The 17,990-nt window shown below is 60.9% G+C and overlaps 1 protein-coding gene across 2 annotated transcripts in view; it reads left to right on the top strand.

The window, feature by feature from the left end:
• CACNA2D2 (calcium voltage-gated channel auxiliary subunit alpha2delta 2) overlaps positions 1 to 17,990 on the top strand; it is a 413,205-nt gene that overhangs the window by 324,519 nt on the left and 70,696 nt on the right. For both annotated transcript variants that reach the window (XM_075939506.2, XM_075939507.2), the window contains exons 6-8: positions 3,152 to 3,290; positions 16,303 to 16,434; positions 16,850 to 16,907. In XM_075939506.2, the coding sequence (XP_075795621.1) occupies positions 3,152 to 3,290; positions 16,303 to 16,434; positions 16,850 to 16,907 (329 nt within the window). The remainder of the gene's footprint in view (positions 1 to 3,151; positions 3,291 to 16,302; positions 16,435 to 16,849; positions 16,908 to 17,990) is intronic.

The following is a 17,990-nucleotide window of genomic DNA, read 5'->3' as shown; positions in this document are numbered from 1 at the left end:
GCTGGCTGGGCTGTGGCAGCTGCTGTGAGGCGTGGGGCCAGCTGTGCCGTGGTGAGGCGTGGGGCCGGCAGTTTAGTTGCATCTGCACATTTTGCCACCTCACTGTTCACCCCTTTCTCTAGATCATTTATAAACAGGTTGAATAGGACGGGTCCCAGGACTGACCCTGGGGGGACCCCACTAGTTACCTCTCTCCATGTTGAAAACTGACCATTTCTTCCTGCCCTTTGTCTCCTGCCTTTCAGCCAGTTACCGATCCATGAGAGGCCCTTCCCTCTTACGCCACGATAACCAGGGTGCGGCTAGTGGGGCTGGGACTGCCATTGCCATAGCTGGCACTGCGGGAGGAAGCTCACACCGCTGGCGTCCAGCTGGCGAGGGCAGGAGCTAGTGAAAAAGCCCAACTAGCAAAGGGCCCTGAGCCACATCCCAGCAAGGAAGGGGAGACCTCAAGACTGCCCCTGAGCTCTCAGGCCTTCCTTGGGCATGGCCGGTCACCAGGAGCGTGGCAAAGGGGAGGCTCCCCGGGTGATTGGCACAGGAAGGAGCGAGGGGTCTGCGGACCCTTCTGCCTGCCTAGCCCTGCTAGGGAGAGGCCTGGGGTGGTTCCAGCAAAATGGAAATGTTTCCTTTTGCGCACAAAGCCACAGGGGGACATGAAGTAAAGACTGATCCCGGCGTGGCCGGTGAGTGGGGAGAAACGACTGGGGGGGTTTCCAGCTGGCTCGGTGTGTCAGCTGGGAGCTTGCGCCCCTTTCCGCCATGTCCCAAGGGGCAGGGGGGGTTGATCTTCCTTCCACACACTCACCTGCCCCTCCCAAGGAGGGCAGGGATCAGACTGGCAGCCCTGCTGCAGCAGCGCCCGTGCCTGCTCTCTCCGTTTTCCCAGGACGGTCCCAGCTCCTGCAGCCAGCCCGTCGCTTAGGGGCTGAGCGCGCCTTGCTTCAGTCCGGGAGCAGGAGCTGCTTTTGGAGAATTCACTCGGGAGCCCCTCTGGCTTCTCTTGCCTTTAGCCTGTGTTTCCACGGGCCGGTGGTGCTTTGTGGGAGGGGCTGGAGGCTGGGCCCAGCCCTTCCAAGCAGCTCCGGCTCCTGCCTGCTTGAAGGCTTTGGGTGGCACATGGGGGTGCACCGAAGAAGAGCAGCCCTTGAGAAGCTGAGCTGGGGAAAGGGTTAGGCCCAGGGGCCGGATGTGGCCCCCAGCTTGCCTGGATCCAGCCCCCAAGGCTCAGCGTTCCCCCCCAGCATTGGGGAGCCTGCGCGGGTGCCACACACACACGCCATTCCCCCATGGGGCTGCAGCCCACAGAATCTACTGGCCAGGCCCCAGGCTCTGGGGCGTGAGGGGAACGTGGGGAGGGTCTTTTTCCTTCTCGGCCAGGGGCCACGGCAGTGAGGGGTTGGGGTTTTTGGCTTCTCACGTGTGTGCAGCCCCCGACTGATTTTGCTGTGGGTCAGCGGGCCCCCAACCAATTCCCCACCCCCACTCTAGGCATCACACTCCTAGTGATATGCTAGGCCCAGGGAGGGCTGGGCCTTCCACTAAGATCTCTGGGCTGGGCTGGGCTGGGCTGGGCTGGGCTGGGCCTTCAACCCCCCCCCCCCCTCCCGGAAACTGACTGATCTGCCCTGCCTGGCAGCCCCGCACAGCCGTTTGCTAGCACTGCTTTTCCACGGGGACCATGGCAGGAGCTGCGGGGGGAGGAAAGGGGGACAGTCACCTGATTGTGTCCACCTTTGGGGAAAGCTGAGAGTTCCTGCCCTCGAGAGCCCTGGGGCCCTTTCCGGCCCAGGGAGCAGATGGCCTGGGACATGTCTCTGATCCGCTTGGTCGGTTACATCACACCCCGTGCCTGCCGGGACTAACCGGGGAGAAAGGGCCATTCCCTGGCTCCAGTCCACGGGGGCAGGGGCGTATTTTCGGGGCCCTGCTGGAAGGGGAGCAGTCGCCTAGAGCAGCCTCCTTGCCTCTTCCTGGCCATTGCGGCGAGATCTGCAGCCCTCCTCGCCCCTCCCTGCACCCACCGAGCTCTCCGGAGACCCCGACCCGCCCGCACAGGCTGGGCTGGAGAACATTGGCCTCTTAACCAGGCGAAATCTCCTCCTCAACAACAGGCCCCTGCATCCAGTCTCCTTGCCAAGGCTCCGGCCGTCAGCCGCGGCAGGGGAGCGGGAGGTGGAGTGCGAAAGAGCCAGCGTGTTCCGGCGCCAGCAGAGGGGAATTTGCCATAATTAAATATTGTTTGCATTGCTTATTGACAGAGCGCTAAGCCGCACTCCGTTTTAATTTGTTCTTTGATAGTCGCCTTTTGCTGCTAATTGATTTCCAGGGGGGGGGTTTTGTCTGATTTAATACCTGCCGTGCCACTGGAAACAGAGAGGCAAGGTGACTCGGAGCTGGGGCTCGAGCCAGGAACCGGCTTGTGCTCGCACACAGCTGGCTCCCCTCCGCAGCTCTGCCTGCGCGGCCGGATACCCGACGCTCCCAGCTCGGTGCTGGGTTACTGGGGAGGCTGGAGAGAGCCGCCTGCTGCTGCCTCACTGCGGCTGGGAGGGAGGGGAATCGTCTGCCGGGAGCTGTTTCTCCACTCCCGGCCTGTCCCAGCAGGGGGCGTTGTAGGGAATGGCACGAGGGGAGGGGGGGCAGGGAGCGCCAGCCCTGACTTCTCCCAGCAGGGGGCGTTGTAGGGAACGGCAGCGGGGACGCCAGCCCTGACTTCTCCCAGCAGGGGGCACTGTAGGGATTGGCGCACACCACCTGGGGCCAGCCCTGGAGGGTAGCACCCCACCCGGAGCTGAACCTGCCACCAGCCTTGTCTGTGGTGCCGCGAGTTTCTCTGCCTCGAATGCTCTTGCCGAGCTCGTTGGGCCTGGGCCTCCTGGTGGGCAGGGAGAGGTTCCGCCTAATCGCCACGCTGGAGCCGGGCTCGCCAGGTGCCCGTGTGCATGCAGTGGCGGTGGCTGGCTGGTGGCCAGGCCATGCGCCGGTCCCGTAGGTTGCAGTTCCCCTGCCAACAGGCACGAGTCCCTTCATGTGCCTTGTGCCGGGGTGCGGTGTGGGTCTGGCCGCCGGGGGATCTTGCTGCGCCTGGGCTGAGCGCGGCCGCCACTCGCCCTGCCCGCTGACCCGCTGTGTTCTGTTCGCTCCCCAGGACGACCCCGAGGGAGAAGAGCTGGAGCGGGAGAAGTCCAACTCCTTGAAGCTGGAGTTCACCGAAGACTTGAACTTCAAAACCAAGGTTAACTATTCCTACGCGGCCGTGCAGATCCCTACGGACATCTACAAGGGCTGTGAGTGCCGCTCTCCTCCGCTTCTAGCACTGGCCTGTCTCCTGGGCGGGCCCCGTGGCAAGGCAGAGAGCACCCCCTGGAAATCCCTGCCCACAAGTCCTGATGGAGCCAGGGCATGTCTTTTACAGACACGCACACACCGGGTCTGGACGTAAAGATCCGGAGGTAGGGAAGGAGGGTGGCTGCAAGAGCCACGCTCGGCGAGCTCTCCTCTCCGGGGCTGGCCGTGCAGAAATAACGCACAGCCTGGGACAGCTGGAGTCGGGGCTGGCCGGGCGGATGGAAACGCAGAGCTTCTGAGTCCTGCGTGGACAGCCCGTCCGTGCAATCCGACGGCATGGCCTGCGGAAAACCTAGTGTGCGCCTTTCCTGGGCCCCAAAGCTCCCTAGGGCTGAAAGAGCTTCACCGGTTAAAGGTTAAACTCTGCATGGCGCAGGGCCGGCAGCCCCATGGGACCAAGAGCCGGCAGCCCTAGGAGCGGTTAACCGGGTAACTGACAGAATTTGTATTGGCTTTTTACCTCCCCAACCTGGGGGGCCCCTCTGCCTCCAGGCGTCACAGTGCCAGGGAGCAGCACTGCCCCAAACCCTCCTGGTCTCTTGGCCCGGGGGGTTCTCCCCTCCACCCCCTGTGACGGGGGAGCTGGCCCTCGGGAGGCCCCTGGGTGTCTCTACTCCCTCCGCAAGCCGCACTCCTGCACGGAGACTCTCCCCTGCTGACGCCAGCTGGGCAGCGCCCCCCGCCGGAGAGTTGGGAGAGTTTCTCCCGGACCGGGCTGACGCCGTCACACATCCCAGCCCAGCGCCAAAGGCTCAGGGGCTCTCCGGCTCCCCACTGCTGACCGCCCTGCCGGTCGAGTCGTGTCTGTGGGAGCATTGCATCTGTATGTGTGGGCAGGACGGAGCCACCCCTCCCCTGCCGCGGGCCCCACGTAGCTAGCACGCCCTGGGGAGACGGAGCTAGCACGCCCTGGGGGGACGGAGCTAGCACGCCCTGGGGGGACGGAGCTAGCACGCCCTGGGGGGACGGAGCTAGCACGCCCTGGGGGGAGCCGACCAGACTCCCTGCGCCCGCGCTTCCCCTCCCAGCCTAGGAGTCCGCGGCTCCCGAATCGCCACATCTCCCGCGATCGGAGCCTCGCTCCCGTCCCCGGCACTATCCACCCGGTGCCGCTCCGTGGGTACGTCCGGCCGCCAGAGCACAGAGCAGAACAATTTCACCGGCATCGGCACCAGCGGGCTAGAAATCGCAATTAGTTTTATTACCCAGCTCGCCTGGGCTGAGCAGCTAATGAAGCAAATCATGAGATCGGGGGCGGAGGGGGATGAAATATTCCTGATTTCCAACCCCCCGCTCTTCCGGCCCGGCCAAAGCCCCTCCAACCCCCAGGCTGGAGAGTCACACACTCCGGGGCCCTGAGGCCTGTTGGGAGGAATCCTGGCCGGGAGGGGATGGCAGGCGGGGGCCAGGAGCGAGGGCAGGGTGGCCTCTTTGGAAAGAGCCGTTTCCGAAAGGAGCCGAGCCGCGTGTGCTGGAGTCGGGCGGGGCCCCGGCAGGGAGCAGGGCAGGAGGGGAGAGGTCTTGGGAGCCCAGGCAGCGGCCCGTCTCTGCAGCACAGAGCAGGAGGCCAGGAACTCTGGGGCGGGGGCTCGCTTGGGCCGAGAGCCCCCGAGGCTGTTAACGTTATAGGCGGACGGAGGGTCCAAAGGCTGCGGCAGTTGCAGGGGGAGGGTTACCGGAGTCCTGCCCCGGAGCAAACCTTGGGCCCTTCTCTTTGGGGGTGGGTAGTATCCGCCCTGCCTTTGGGGGCATCCTGCTGCTTTTGGTGGTGGCTCCCCGTCCTTCCAGGAGCTGAAAGGGCTCCAGGCCGTCTGGCCTTAGGCCGTCCTGACATACAAACTTCTGCAGTAACCCCCACACCACGCTGGGGAGCTGGCACGGGCTCTGAGTCGCCTGCGGGCCAGGGCAGAGACCAGCCGGGCACAAAGCTGAGACTGCCGGGAGCACAGCCCTGTGCGGGCAGACTGGGGCCGCCAGGGCTGGGCAGCGCAGAAGCAAAGCCGGGGCGTGGGCAGAGCAGGCTGGAGGTGTGGGATGGGCGCCGACGCCAGCCAGGGGAGAGAGGACTTAGCTGGACTCTGGAGATCGTTCTGCCGGGCTGTGCATCGCCCCAAGGGAAGCAGCCTTTGAAATGCAGGCTGAGCAGGGCGCATTAGCCGGCGAGGGGACTGCTCCCCGGCCGGATGCTGCAGGGGAGGGACGAGACGGATCCTGGCAGGGCCTCGGTTTCCATGGCCTGGCAGCGGGAGAAGCAACCTGTGAGTGCCGGGAGAGAGGCGAGTGAGGGTCTTCGGGTGCCCTCTGCTGGGCGTTCCTACGCCGAGCCACGCAGCCCTTCAGGAAGAGGGCTGTGCTGCGGACGGGGCCGGGGGCTGGGGGCTGGGGGCCGGGCGTGATGTGGCCGGAGCAGCGGGGGCGGGAGAGGATTCTGCCCTTGAGGCGTGGGGAGGGGATCGGAAGGGGAGTCTCTGAGGCCGGGTAACCGCTGGGCGGCAAGACGAGAGCGGCCAGACGGGCTGAGGAAGAGAGACGAGCGGTTTGGCTCCTGCAGTAGCGAGCTGCCTCCTTTATGCACTGGGACTCCCTCCACAGGGGTGGGCCACACCCAGCCCCTGGGCCAGATCCGGCCCCCAGGCCTTTTGATGCGGGCTGCCCCCCCCGGACGCAGACCGAGACCCAGGCAGGATGTCAAGCAGCCATGCCACAGAGCGTGCCCTGGCGACTGGGCATTGGAAACCCTTGGGAAATCTGGGCCTAGGTGACTTAGGAGCCTACATGCCACAAGACGTCTAAGGAACTGGGCCACCAACAGGCTGATTTTCAGCAGCCCGTCCCTTTGGCATCCGGGGGCCACAGATGCTCGCCGCCTTGGAAAGCAGGGCAGGAGCCCCTTGGGCGTGTTAGCCCCCCCATGCAAGCCCCCCGTGTCTCGTGCGTTCAGCTCAGCGGGTGCAGCCCTGGGCCTGTGTGCTGGGACCCGCCTGGCCCTGCCACCGTGGAGCCGCAGTGCTGGAGAGAGGCGGGTGGGAGCCAAGCGGAGGCTTCCGGGGGGGCCCATGCCGGTCTGAGCGGGATCGGGGGGCAGCGTGCAGGGAGCTCCAGCTGGATCTGACGGCCTGTCGCAGGGCACCGGGGAGGAGGCTGCAGGGGCAGGCTAGGAAACCGAACAGAGAGGAACAGATTTTGCTTCTGACTTAGTCTTACTGCTTCCTCCCAGCCTGCCCCTGCCCAGGCTTCACCCCCTGCGAGGCTCTGGGCGCTCCATCCCCTCCAGGACCACGCGGCCGCTCTCTCCCCCAGGGCCGGCTTGCACTCCGGGCAGGGGCCGAGTCTGTTCCCACTGCAACGACCTGCTGAGCACCAGGGTTCAATCCGTCCGGAAGTTGGGGGGGCAGCAGCACCGGGCAGGCCCTCTCCAGCTGCAGTGGGCAACGGCTTTTCCGGCTTGGGCCGCAGGACTGCCCTATGGATCCCTGCCTCCCGCTGGCCCTCTACAAATGGGGGTGTTGTGAGCTGCCTCCCAGGTCTGAGCGGGCGTGAGGTCTGCCTGTGATCCTGGCTGTACCTAGCCAGCCCCGGGAGGGCCAGGTGGCGGCCGCCCATTTCAGAGATGGGGCAAGGAGGTGACAGCAGCCTCCCTCTTCCCCGATCAGTGGTTCCCAGTGGGCGTTTAGGGGGCAAGGCGCAGCAGCAGGGCCCCACTTGCACCCCTCAACCCCGTTCCCTGCTCCCAGGGAGGTCAGAGGTGCCCGGCTGGCGGGGAGCAGGGAACGGGATTGAGGGGCACAAGCGGGGCCCTGCCCCATGCCGGCACTTCAGTATCAGAGGGGCAGGCTCGTCGGCGGGCGCGTTAATTAATACGCAGAACGAAACACCCTCCGCAGTCACCCGCCACTACACACACAAATTGCATTTCCCGTGTTTTTTATTTACTGTGGCGCTTTTAATTAAATCCCTGATTGCTTGCCAGAGGGGCGTGGCCTGGCAGTGGCCGTGGGGAAGGCTTCTGGCAGGGCCTGATGCTGGGGAAGGACAGCGGCCTCACATATCGGCATGGGGGCGGATTTGAGTCCCCTACTTCAATCCCATGGATAAGAGACAGGGGGCTCCAGCGGAGAGTCCTAGGGTGGGACAACAGAGTGAAAGGGACATCTCTGAGCCCCTCGCCTGGGGCAATCCCCTCGGCCGGCAGGGTCAGGCCCTCTGCCCACCCGCCCCCCGGTTCCAGCCGGGGGTAGCAGAGGAGCAGCGCTGCTGCAGTGACAGCGGCTTCGTTGCACACAGCACAAAGCGGCCCGACCCAGCGGCCCTTGAAGGGCGAAGGAGCCATTTGGGCAGAGCAGGGTGGGGGAACGAAGCTCAGCCCACGGATGATGCGCTGACCCTGGGGATCTGCTGCAATAGAGCCAGGCAAGATTCCTGCCCCATCCGCTTAGCGTGGGCCTTGCGAGTGGCTGTGGCACCGAGAAGCGTTTCCAAGGGACACGGTCCCAGCCCCTCACCGGCATGGCGCTTCGGCCAGGGAGTCTGGGGAACACGGGCAGGTGCTGGAGAGCCTTGGAATGACTCCTGGGAGTTAAGGCTACGTGACCGTTTCTATCCCAAGTCTCTGTGTTTAGGGACGGACAGTTTTCTGAAATCTTCTCCCTCCGGCTTGGAACTTTCCAGCCGTGCCCCAGGCCCACAATGGCTCGTAGTTCGCTTAAAGTGTGAGCAAAACCTGTCCATCCGTTCTTGAGAGGATAGAAAGCAGACCAATGCCTCCGCCATCCCAAACCCAAACCTTCTGCGGTCTCTTTTGGAGCTTCTCTGCGGCAGGGGGGTGGGTGCCTGACGTTTGGGAGAGGAGTTGCCCTCTCTCGGAAATGCCTTAGAACGTAACGTTGTGTTCGTCCCCTGAAAAGCAGGCCTCGTGCATGCGTGGGGACATGTTGCTTGGCAGCTCCTTGCTAAGCATATAGCTATAGCTGCTGCCCTTTGTTCCAAGCCGTTAGCCAGAATTCCAAGCCCTGCAGGGCTGGTTCCATTCAGACGAACAGTCAGTGGGAGAGGTCGGGGAGTTTGGGTGGGGGTTGAACCCTAAGCACATCTCAAAGCGCTTTCCAAAGGGAAGTCGGGTAAGAATGGACACGCTGGGTCAGACCAAAGGGCCATCCGACTCACTGTCCTGTCTGCCGACGGGCCAATACCAGGTGCCCCAGAGGGAGTGAACAGGAATCATCAAGTTGACCCCTCCCCTGTTGCCCATTCCCAGCTTCTGACCAATATAGGCTAAGAACTCCATCCCTGCCTATCCCCAGTATAGGCTAAGAACTCCATCCCTGCCTATCCCCAGTATAGGCTAAGAACTCCATCCTGCCTATCCCCAGTATAGGCTAAGAACTCCATCCTGCCTATCCCCAGTATAGGCTAAGAACTCCATCCCTGCCTATCCCCAGTATAGGCTAAGAACTCCATCCCTGCCTATCCCCAGTATAGGCTAAGAACTCCATCCTGCCTATCCCCAGTATAGGCTAAGAACTCCATCCTGCCTATCCCCAGTATAGGCTAAGAACTCCATCCCTGCCTATCCCCAGTATAGGCTAAGAACTCCATCCTGCCTATCCCCAGTATAGGCTAAGAACTCCATCCTGCCTATCCCCAGTATAGGCTAAGAACTCCATCCCTGCCTATCCCCAGTATAGGCTAAGAACTCCATCCTGCCTATCCCCAGTATAGGCTAAGAACTCCATCCTGCCTATCCCCAGTATAGGCTAAGAACTCCATCCCTGCCTATCCCCAGTATAGGCTAAGAACTCCATCCTGCCTATCCCCAGTATAGGCTAAGAACTCCATCCTGCCTATCCCCAGTATAGGCTAAGAACTCCATCCTGCCTATCCCCAGTATAGGCTAAGAACTCCATCCCTGCCTATCCCCAGTATAGGCTAAGAACTCCATCCTGCCTATCCCCAGTATAGGCTAAGAACTCCATCCCTGCCTATCCCCAGTATAGGCTAAGAACTCCATCCCTGCCTATCCCCAGTATAGGCTAAGAACTCCATCCCTGCCTATCCCCAGTATAGGCTAAGAACTCCATCCCTGCCTATCCCCAGTATAGGCTAAGAACTCCATCCCTGCCTATCCCCAGTATAGGCTAAGAACTCCATCCCTGCCTATCCCCAGTATAGGCTAAGAACTCCATCCTGCCTATCCCCAGTATAGGCTAAGAACTCCATCCCTGCCTATCCTGGCTAAAGCCATTGATGGATCTGTCCTCCGTGAACTTACCTAATTCTTTTTTGAATCCTGTAATATTCTTGGCATTCACATCCTCTGGCAAGGAGTTCCACAGATTGACCACGCATTATAGGACGAAATACTTCCTTTTGTTTGTTTTAAGCCTGCTGCCTATTAATTTCATTTGGTGCCCCCTCCTTCTTGTGTTATGAGAGGGAATAAATAACACTTCCTTATTCACTTTCTCCTCACCAGTCATGATTTTGTAGACCTCTCTCATGCCACCCTTAGTCTCATCTCTTTTCCAAGTTGAAAAGTCACAGTCCTGTTAATTGCTCATTGAATGGAAGCTGTTCCATATCGCTAATCATTTCAGGTGCCCTTTTCTAAACCTTTTCCAGTTCCAATATGTCATTTTTAGATGGGGCGACCACATCTGTATGCAGTATTCAAGATGTGGGTGTGCCATGGATTTACGTGGTGGCAATACGATATTTTCTGTCTGACTCTCTCTCCCTTTCTTAATGATTCCCAACAATCGGTTTGCTTCTTTGCCTGCCGCTGCCCACGGAGTGGATGTTTTCAGAGAACTCTCCACAATGACTCCAAGATCTCTCTGGCGTGGTAACAACTAAATGAGACCCCATCTGATCCCCCCTAGTCTGGGGGAGGGGTTTGAGGCAGGGAGGCCACTTACCCAGGCCCATGGTAGGCAAGATGGCAGAGCCCCATCCCCAGCTGGCCGCTTCTTGGCAGCGCGGCTGTCGCCAGTGGTGACTGAGAGGAGTGTGTCCCTCCTCTCTGTGCCCCTCCCTTTCCATGGTGTGGAAAACAGTCCAATTCCAGGCACATCCCATTGTCCCGGTACAACCGAACTCTGTCCTTGCTTTAAGTTAGGATCAGAGGAAGCTGCCTACCGAATTTGGCGGTCCTCGCTCTTACCGTTTAGGAGGAGTTCTTGAACGAACGGATTTGCAGACAGCCGTTCGGACAGACTGGCTCACAGACAGATGCGCAAACCTCTAAAATCAAGACGCTAGCAGTGCATTGAGAGTCCTTGTTTCTTTTGCAAGGTCTTGTGTGTACTGAGCTATCTTAGGTACCGTGTCAAACTGTGTCGGTTGAGGCAGGCGATGAAACGAGAGGGTTTTCAAACATAACCGCTCCCATGAAAGCTGCCATTTCCCCAGCATCGCCGCGGTTTGGTTTTTTTTCCCCCGTGAAAAAATACAGCCATTGGCACAGTGTAACAAGAAATCATGTGACATGCCCTGATAACACGGCTCCGTATGTGCAGCTCGCTGAGAAATGGCATCTGAGATACTGACATCATAAATTACTGGGGTTTTCCTTCTGCGGACATAAATATCTGTCTGCAGCAGGAAAAAAACATCCTCTTCCCCGTATAGGGCCTGGCAAAGAAAAATCTCTTTAGCTCCAGCCATTAGTGAGAAGGGACTAGGTTGTATAGAGGAGACTAAGAACCGACGCGGGATTCGGCCCTAAATCAATATGAAGAGTCTCGGGGCCTAGGTCAGTGACATTAATAACAGAGCCTTACCCCATGTTGCAAGTGTGAACCGACGATGTAGACACGCTCTCCGGTACAGGCTAGGCTCTGACAAATGGGGCTTGTTAGTGTCATGAAAAACGGCTTGGCAAGTGCACAAGGGGGCAGCCAAAAGGCGAGGCGTGCAGCTGTGACCTCTGCGTTTTCTGACGAGCGAGGGCGTAACTGTGGGACTCTAACTTTCTGTTAGAGACATTTCTTTCTTTCTGTGGAGTCAGGTTCTCCCAGCTACTCCACCCCAGCCTCTCCCAGCAGGGGGTGCTCTGTGAGGGGAGTCCCAGTTATGCCAGACCCAGCCTCTCCCAGCAGGGGTCGCTGTGGGGTGGGGCAGGGCACTGGCTGTGTGGGGGAGTCCCAGCTTTGCCAGACCCAGCCTCTCCCAGCATGGGTCGCTGTGGGGTGGGGCAGGGCACTGGCTGTGTGGGGGGAGTCCCAGCTATGCCAGACCCAGCCTCTCCCAGCATGGGTCGCTGTGGGGTGGGGCAGGGCACTGGCTGTGTGGGGGGAGTCCCAGCTACGCCAGCCCCAGCCTCTCCCAGCAGGGGGCACCGTGGGGAGGGGCAGGGCACTGGCTGTGTGGGGGGAGTCCCAGTTATGCCAGACCCAGCCTCTCCCAGCAGGGGTCGCTGTGGGGAGGGGCAGGGCGCTGGCTGTGTGGGGAGAGTCCCAGCTACGCCAGCCCCAGCCTCTCCCAGCAGGGGGCACTGTGGGGAGGGGCAGGGCGCTGGCTGTGGGGGTGGGGGAGTTCCCAGCTACTCCAGCCTCAGCCTCTCCCAGCAGGGGGCGCTGTGGGGAAGGGCAGGGCACTGGCTGTGTGGGGGGAGTCCCAGCTACGCCAGCCCCAGCCTCTCCCAGCATGGGTCGCTGTGGGGTGGGGCAGGGCGCTGGCTGTGTGGGGGGAGTCCCAGCTACGCCAGCCCCAGCCTCTCCCAGCAGGGGGGCACTGTGGGGAGGGGCAGGGCGCTGGCTGTGGGGGTGGGGGAGTTCCCAGCTACTCCAGCCTCAGCCTCTCCCAGCAGGGGGCACCATGGGGAGGGGCAGGGCGCTGGCTGTGGGGGTGGGGGAGTTCCCAGCTACTCCAGCTTCAGCCTCTCCCGCAATGGGTGCTGTGGGAAGGGGCAGGGCGCTGGCTGTGTGGGGGGAGTCCCAGCTACGCCAGCCCCAGCCTCTCCCAGCAATGGGTGCTGTGGGAAGGGGCAGGGCGCTGGCTGTGTGGGGGGAGTCCCAGCTACGCCAGCCCCAGCCTCTCCCAGCAGGGGGCACCGTGGGGAGGGGCAGAGCGCTGGCTGTGGGGTTGGGGGAGTTCCCAGCTACTCCAGCCTCAGCCTCTCCCAGCAAGGGGTGCTGTGGGAAGGGGCAGGGCGCTGGCTGGCGGGGGGCGGGGAGTCCCAGCTACGCCAGGCCCGGCCCCTCCAGTGCAGAGCTGGGTGAGACGTGTTGCTTTTCACTAATAGAAGAAGATGCTGGTTTTGAGGCGGTGCTGTTCAGGAAAGATTTGCAGGGCACAGTGTCCGCCCCGGCGGGGTGCCAGGATAGAGGCTGCTGGAGACTCCAGAGAGATGAATTGTTGTTTTCTCCTCTCCGCTCTTTATTGTATCCGCTGAAGGGGATCAATACGGAGAGCACATTCCTGCCCCTTGCTGATGTGGAGCCCCAGAGCGTGCGCTGGCCATTGATTGGCTACCAGGCGGGGAGGGGCCGACAAGGAGGCCTTTGGAGATGGGGGGGGCGCAGAGGATTGTATGGCGCCCGGGGTACCTGCTTAGTCCTCTGTCTAATGGACGAGGTTGGGAGTCTCTGATTTTCCTTGCGTGACTCAGTTCTTGGATTCGGATGAATCGGGTCTTATTTCTGGCTCCGGGTTCCCATTGTAAGTGCCTGTCAGTTCCTTGGGCAGGGCAGCAGGCCCACAGAGAGGTCCCATGCCGTCTGCCAGCGCCCGTGCATACGCAGCACAGCCCCGGCCTGCGTTGGGAGGCGCACGGCGTGGCATGTACAGGTTTGCTTTGGGGGGGCATGCATGAGAGGGAGTGAATGAGACCATGTGTCTGTGGGGCTGCCGTGTCCCTCAATTAACTGCAATTAAATACCTCCTGCAAAAAGGTTGTTTTTCTCTCTTATGAAGGAAATATGTCAGTGGAGTTAAAAATGAAAGGCTTGTCTATGATTTATTTAGTTGATTGGTTAATTAATAGGCTTCATTATAGTGTCCGTCACCTTCATCTCTGATCCTCTCACAGGTGTTATTCTTACTGCACTCCATTATTAACCCCATTTTATAGATGCGGGAAACCGAGGCACAAGCACTTCCGTTTAGCTGTTGACCTGACAGAAGCTAAGCCTCGGTTTGCAGGGGTGCTGAGCTGCCGTTGACTTCCGCCGGCGTGAAGGGCCCTTAAGTCTGTGTTTTCGAGACCTTCGCAGCAATGACTCCTACTGTGACGAAGGGTTTGCACCATAAAAAGCAGAGCAGAGATCAGAGACGGGGGTTTATAGTATTGTCTGTTGGCCTAGTCTGTGCCCAGCCACCCCGCTGCAGCCTGAGCTCGGACCAGCCAGAACGATCCCCCCAGAGCAGTGTTTCTTAAACTTTTTAAGACCCAGGAACACCAAACCGTAATTTTTTTTTATGAGGAACACCAAGGAATTTTTGTTTTTTAAAAAAAAAGTCAGGGGGAAAAGGGTCGGAGGGGAGGGGGGAGTTAGTGAGCAAAAAAAAAAAAAGGTTGCCTGCCCCTTTAAGGGTGGCCATTTTGAATTCTGTTCTCCATGGCACACCTGACTGCTTCACGGCACACTGGTGTGCCACGGAACACAGTTTAAGAAACACTGCCCCAGAGCAATTCACTTCATAAGACCAATGACATTGACGGGGGAGGTGGATGGGTAGGGATGGCGTCCCTGGCCTCTGTTTGTCTGGAAGTGGGAGATGGGAGGGATCATGTGATGATTCCCTGTTGTGTTCCCTCCCTCTGGGGCACCTGGCGCTGGCCACTGTGGGCAGACAGGACACTGGGCTGGAGGGACCTTCGATCTGACCCCGCCTGGCCGTTCTTATGTTCTCATGGAGGTGTTTTTCTTCATGGCCCCAGCAGAGGCTCATTCTCAAGGGCCAATAGGTGGCCCCTTTCCTGGATAGACAGTAGGGATGTGAACGACTAGTCGCTTCGCCCCCACTTGCTGCCTCTATCAGAAAGAAGCAGCAGGGGATGGGGAGAATGGGGGGCGCTTCAAAGCAGCAGCGCGGCGTGGAGCCCAGGGTCCGCTGGAGACTCCATGTGGCACGGCCGCTTTGAAACGCCGCAGGGGGCCAGCAGACCCGGCTGGCCCCGTGCTCCCCGCAGCTTTCGCCTTCGAATTGCATCAGCTGTTGGATTAGCCAGTGAATCACAATTGATCATCCCTAGTAGACAGAGGCCCAAAGCTGGGACACGGCCTTAATTTGTGTGTTCCTGCTTCTTGCGCCCCCAGCCCTTTGCAGCGTGATTCATCTGGTGGCTGGTGGGCTGTGTGCCCTGAGGCTTCAAGGGGAGGGCGCTCGCTTACAAGAGCACCCGATGTGGGAGGAACCTCTGAGAACTGAATCCATTCGTCTGGGCACGGGCTAGTGCTTGTGTAATGCAACGCATCCTGCCTTTTTTCCCTCTGCAACCTTAAGAAACCCAGAGCAGCGCGGAGCACAAGGAGCTGCTGCCCGGGGCTCTCCACAGTTTGCGGAGCTCTCTGGCTTGCAGTGTTCACCCTGGTCTGCGCTAGGGAGTTATTTCGAAATCGCCCCCTTATTCCGAAATAAGAAGCGGCGCGTCCACACAACCAAGCCCCTGATTTCGAAATCTGCCCTCCTGCTTTCCTCGGGAATAACGCTTCTGTTTTGAAATCGCGACAGTGTGGACGCTCCGCTGCTGCTATTTCGAAATAGCTCCTCCCCAGAGTCATTCGAAGGAATTACTCCCCGGTGCTTCTTGGGGCGCTCCATCGAGGGGGCGTGACCCCAAAACGGAGCCTGCCTCGGACTCATTGCGAGGCTCCTCCGTAGTGAGGTCGCTCTATTTTGATTTTATTATTTCGAGGGTTATTAAATCAGTGTTAGTTATTTCGAAATAATTTCCTAGTGTAGACGTGCCCTAAGAGAAATGCCGTGGGACCCTGTAGGAAGAGACTGTGTCACAATTTGTGCCTGCAGGGGGGGCAGAGTTAAGGTTACATGTCTGACCTAACCTTTGGCCTTCCCTGGTTTCTCAGTGCTTAGCTGTGTCACTTTAGTGTTCTGGTCACAGGTTTTTCCCACTGGAGTGTCCCAGGGTTGTTGGGGAAAGGGAGGCTTCCCTTTTTTGGGCAGGGGGAGCGGGGCACCAAAGTACAATGACTAAGGAGAAGGCATTTTACACCGTAAATGAGTCTTCAGTTCTGTGAAACCGCAGCTGGCAGGACCAGTGGCGGTTGGTCTCATCACTTGACGCTAGCGCCCATCGCGTGCTGCTGAAGGTGTTTCAGGAGCAGGCTCTGCCTGCGCACCCAGGCTTCCCAGCTTTGCCAGGCTTGGCTTGAGGCTGCGAGGGTGTCTGGTGCGGGTATCCCTTACCCATGCACCCCTCAGCCAGCCGCCCCCGGCCTAACCCCGGCGGAGCTGTCCCTGGGCGCTCGGGAAAGCCCTCGCCCTGCAGCTGCCGGCTGGGGCCACATACAGCCCCTTAGCACCTCTCAGAGCCCTTCCTCGCATGGTACCCTCAGCGGAGATCAGCCGCTGTGCTGGGCGCTGAGACACGGCCCCTCCCCCAAGGTAGCTTCTTGAGATCCCAAATCCCTTTGGCAGCCTGGGACTTGCAGCCTAAGCAGACAGGACGGGCAAAGGGCAAGCAGGAAAACAGGAGCAGGGAGGGAGTGACGCTCCGGGACATCCAGCAGATCAGGGGCAGTTAAGTGGTCTCCCGCATCGCGGGCGAGTGCTCTACCCACTGGACTGCGCTGCTTCCGCGGGCATGGATGCTGCGTCCCCTTGGCAGATCCGCGGCAGAGCAGGGCTGCCGAGCCCCTCGCTCGCTGGGGGGACGGTGCCCGCCGTGATCCCAGCCAGCCCCTGGCGGGGGAGGGTGCGGCGTGAGCGAGGCCGCCTCCCTTGGCCCCGCGCACCCTGCTCAGCCGGGCTGTGCGCTTTCCCCTGCAGCCACCGTCATCCTGAACGAGCTGAACTGGACAGAGGCCCTGGAGGACGTGTTCATCGAGAACCGGAAGGAAGACCCGGCTCTGCTCTGGCAGGTCTTCGGCAGCGCCACGGGGGTGACCCGCTACTACCCAGGTCTGCCGCGCCAGCCGCACGCGCTTCCTGGGGGAGGGAAACACGGCAGCCTGGCCTGAGCCGCCGTAGACACCCTGCCGGGGGCTGGGCCACACCTGGGGCAGGACAGGAGCCTGGCACCCGAGGGCCACGCTGGAGGCTGGGCCACGCCCAGGGCAGGGCAGGAGCATGGCTCCCCAAGGGCCATGCTGGGGGCTGGGGCAGGGGCAGGAGCCTGGCACCCGAGGGCTACGCTGGAGGCTGGGCCCGGGTCAGGGGCAGGAGCCTGGCACCCCTACATGTGTTGTGTGGATGCGGCTCACAAGGATCCACAGGTTGAGACCCACTGGGTTGCTCCCCCCGGCTCTGTCTCCAGGCCCGACCCTGCTCCTCCCTCCACCCCGTCAGTGGTCACCTCTCTCTGCTTCCCTTGCAGCCACCCCCTGGAGAGCGCCCAACAAGATCGACCTGTACGACGTCCGCCGACGGCCTTGGTGAGCGGGGCAGGGGGCGGGGCGGGGGGGAGCTGCGGGTGGGTGGGAGTTGGGCGCATCTGGAGCCACTTCTACCCCGTGGGCACCGCCCACCCTGCAGCCGGCTCTGGCCGCTGTTCATTTCACACGTGCTTGGCATTGGAAAATGGATCCAGCGCACAGAGCAGCGCTCCGAGGCGGGGACGGCGTCGTGCTTAATAGGCAGCGTGTGCACGCACAGGCGCTGCTCGTTTGCAGCCCGTCCAGACTGCTGGAGCCGGACAAAGCCCAGGTCTCCCAGTCCCTGCGGGAGGGAGGCAGGTGTGATGTGCAGTGTGAAGGGGTGGAGGAAATGAAAGCTCTAAGGCTCAGCTTCTCAAGGGAATTGGGAGCCTAAAATTAGAAGTGAGGCCCCTAAATCCCTTTGTTTTCCATTGAATTTCTACGGGCATTTTAAAGGGAAAAAACCCCTGGACGTAGCTTTCGTAGGCCCTGATCCAGGGAAGCCCTTAAGCACCTGCTGGAAGTTCCAGTGTTTACCTACTTCCCTGCCTTAGCTGCCTTGGTATTTCAGGGGCCCGGCTGGCTCTGCATGCGCCGACCTCGCTGTCCGTCTCTGTGGCAGAGCCCCAGTGCGCCCCACGGCGATCCGACTGACTCCCCTCCAGCGGGCGCGCCCCGGGGCCAGACGCTGACGCCCCGGGGCCGGCAGAGCCCAAGCCATGGCGTGAGACGGAGGGTGTGTGACCATGGGACGTGCTTATCCTAGGTGCTGACTTCGATGGGGACACCCACTGAAAAAATTAGTGGGTGCTTTGCACTCACTGGCAGCCAGCTCCCCCTTTTCCCTGCCACCTGCCCTCCGATCCACTCCCCTGCCCACCAGTGCCTCCCACCCACCACAGATCAGCTGTTCTGCGGGGTGCAGGCAGCCCGGGGGGGGAGGGGGAGGAGTGGGGACAAGCGCTCATAGGAGCAGGCAGGAAGGGGTGGGGCAGAGCAGAGGCGGGGTAGGGTGAAGTGAGGGCCTGGGGCCAAGCCCCCAGGGGGGAAGCCAGCCCTGTGCTGGTCCAGGCCTGCCGGATCGGAGCGGCAGGGGAGGCT

Source organism: Pelodiscus sinensis, chromosome 11, assembly GCF_052426305.1.
Source record: "Pelodiscus sinensis isolate ZL-2025 chromosome 11, ASM5242630v1, whole genome shotgun sequence".
Lineage (NCBI taxonomy): Eukaryota > Metazoa > Chordata > Testudines > Trionychidae > Pelodiscus > Pelodiscus sinensis.
The sequence above is the reverse complement of the archived record's forward strand: the minus strand, read 5'-3'. Positions and strand labels throughout refer to the sequence as shown.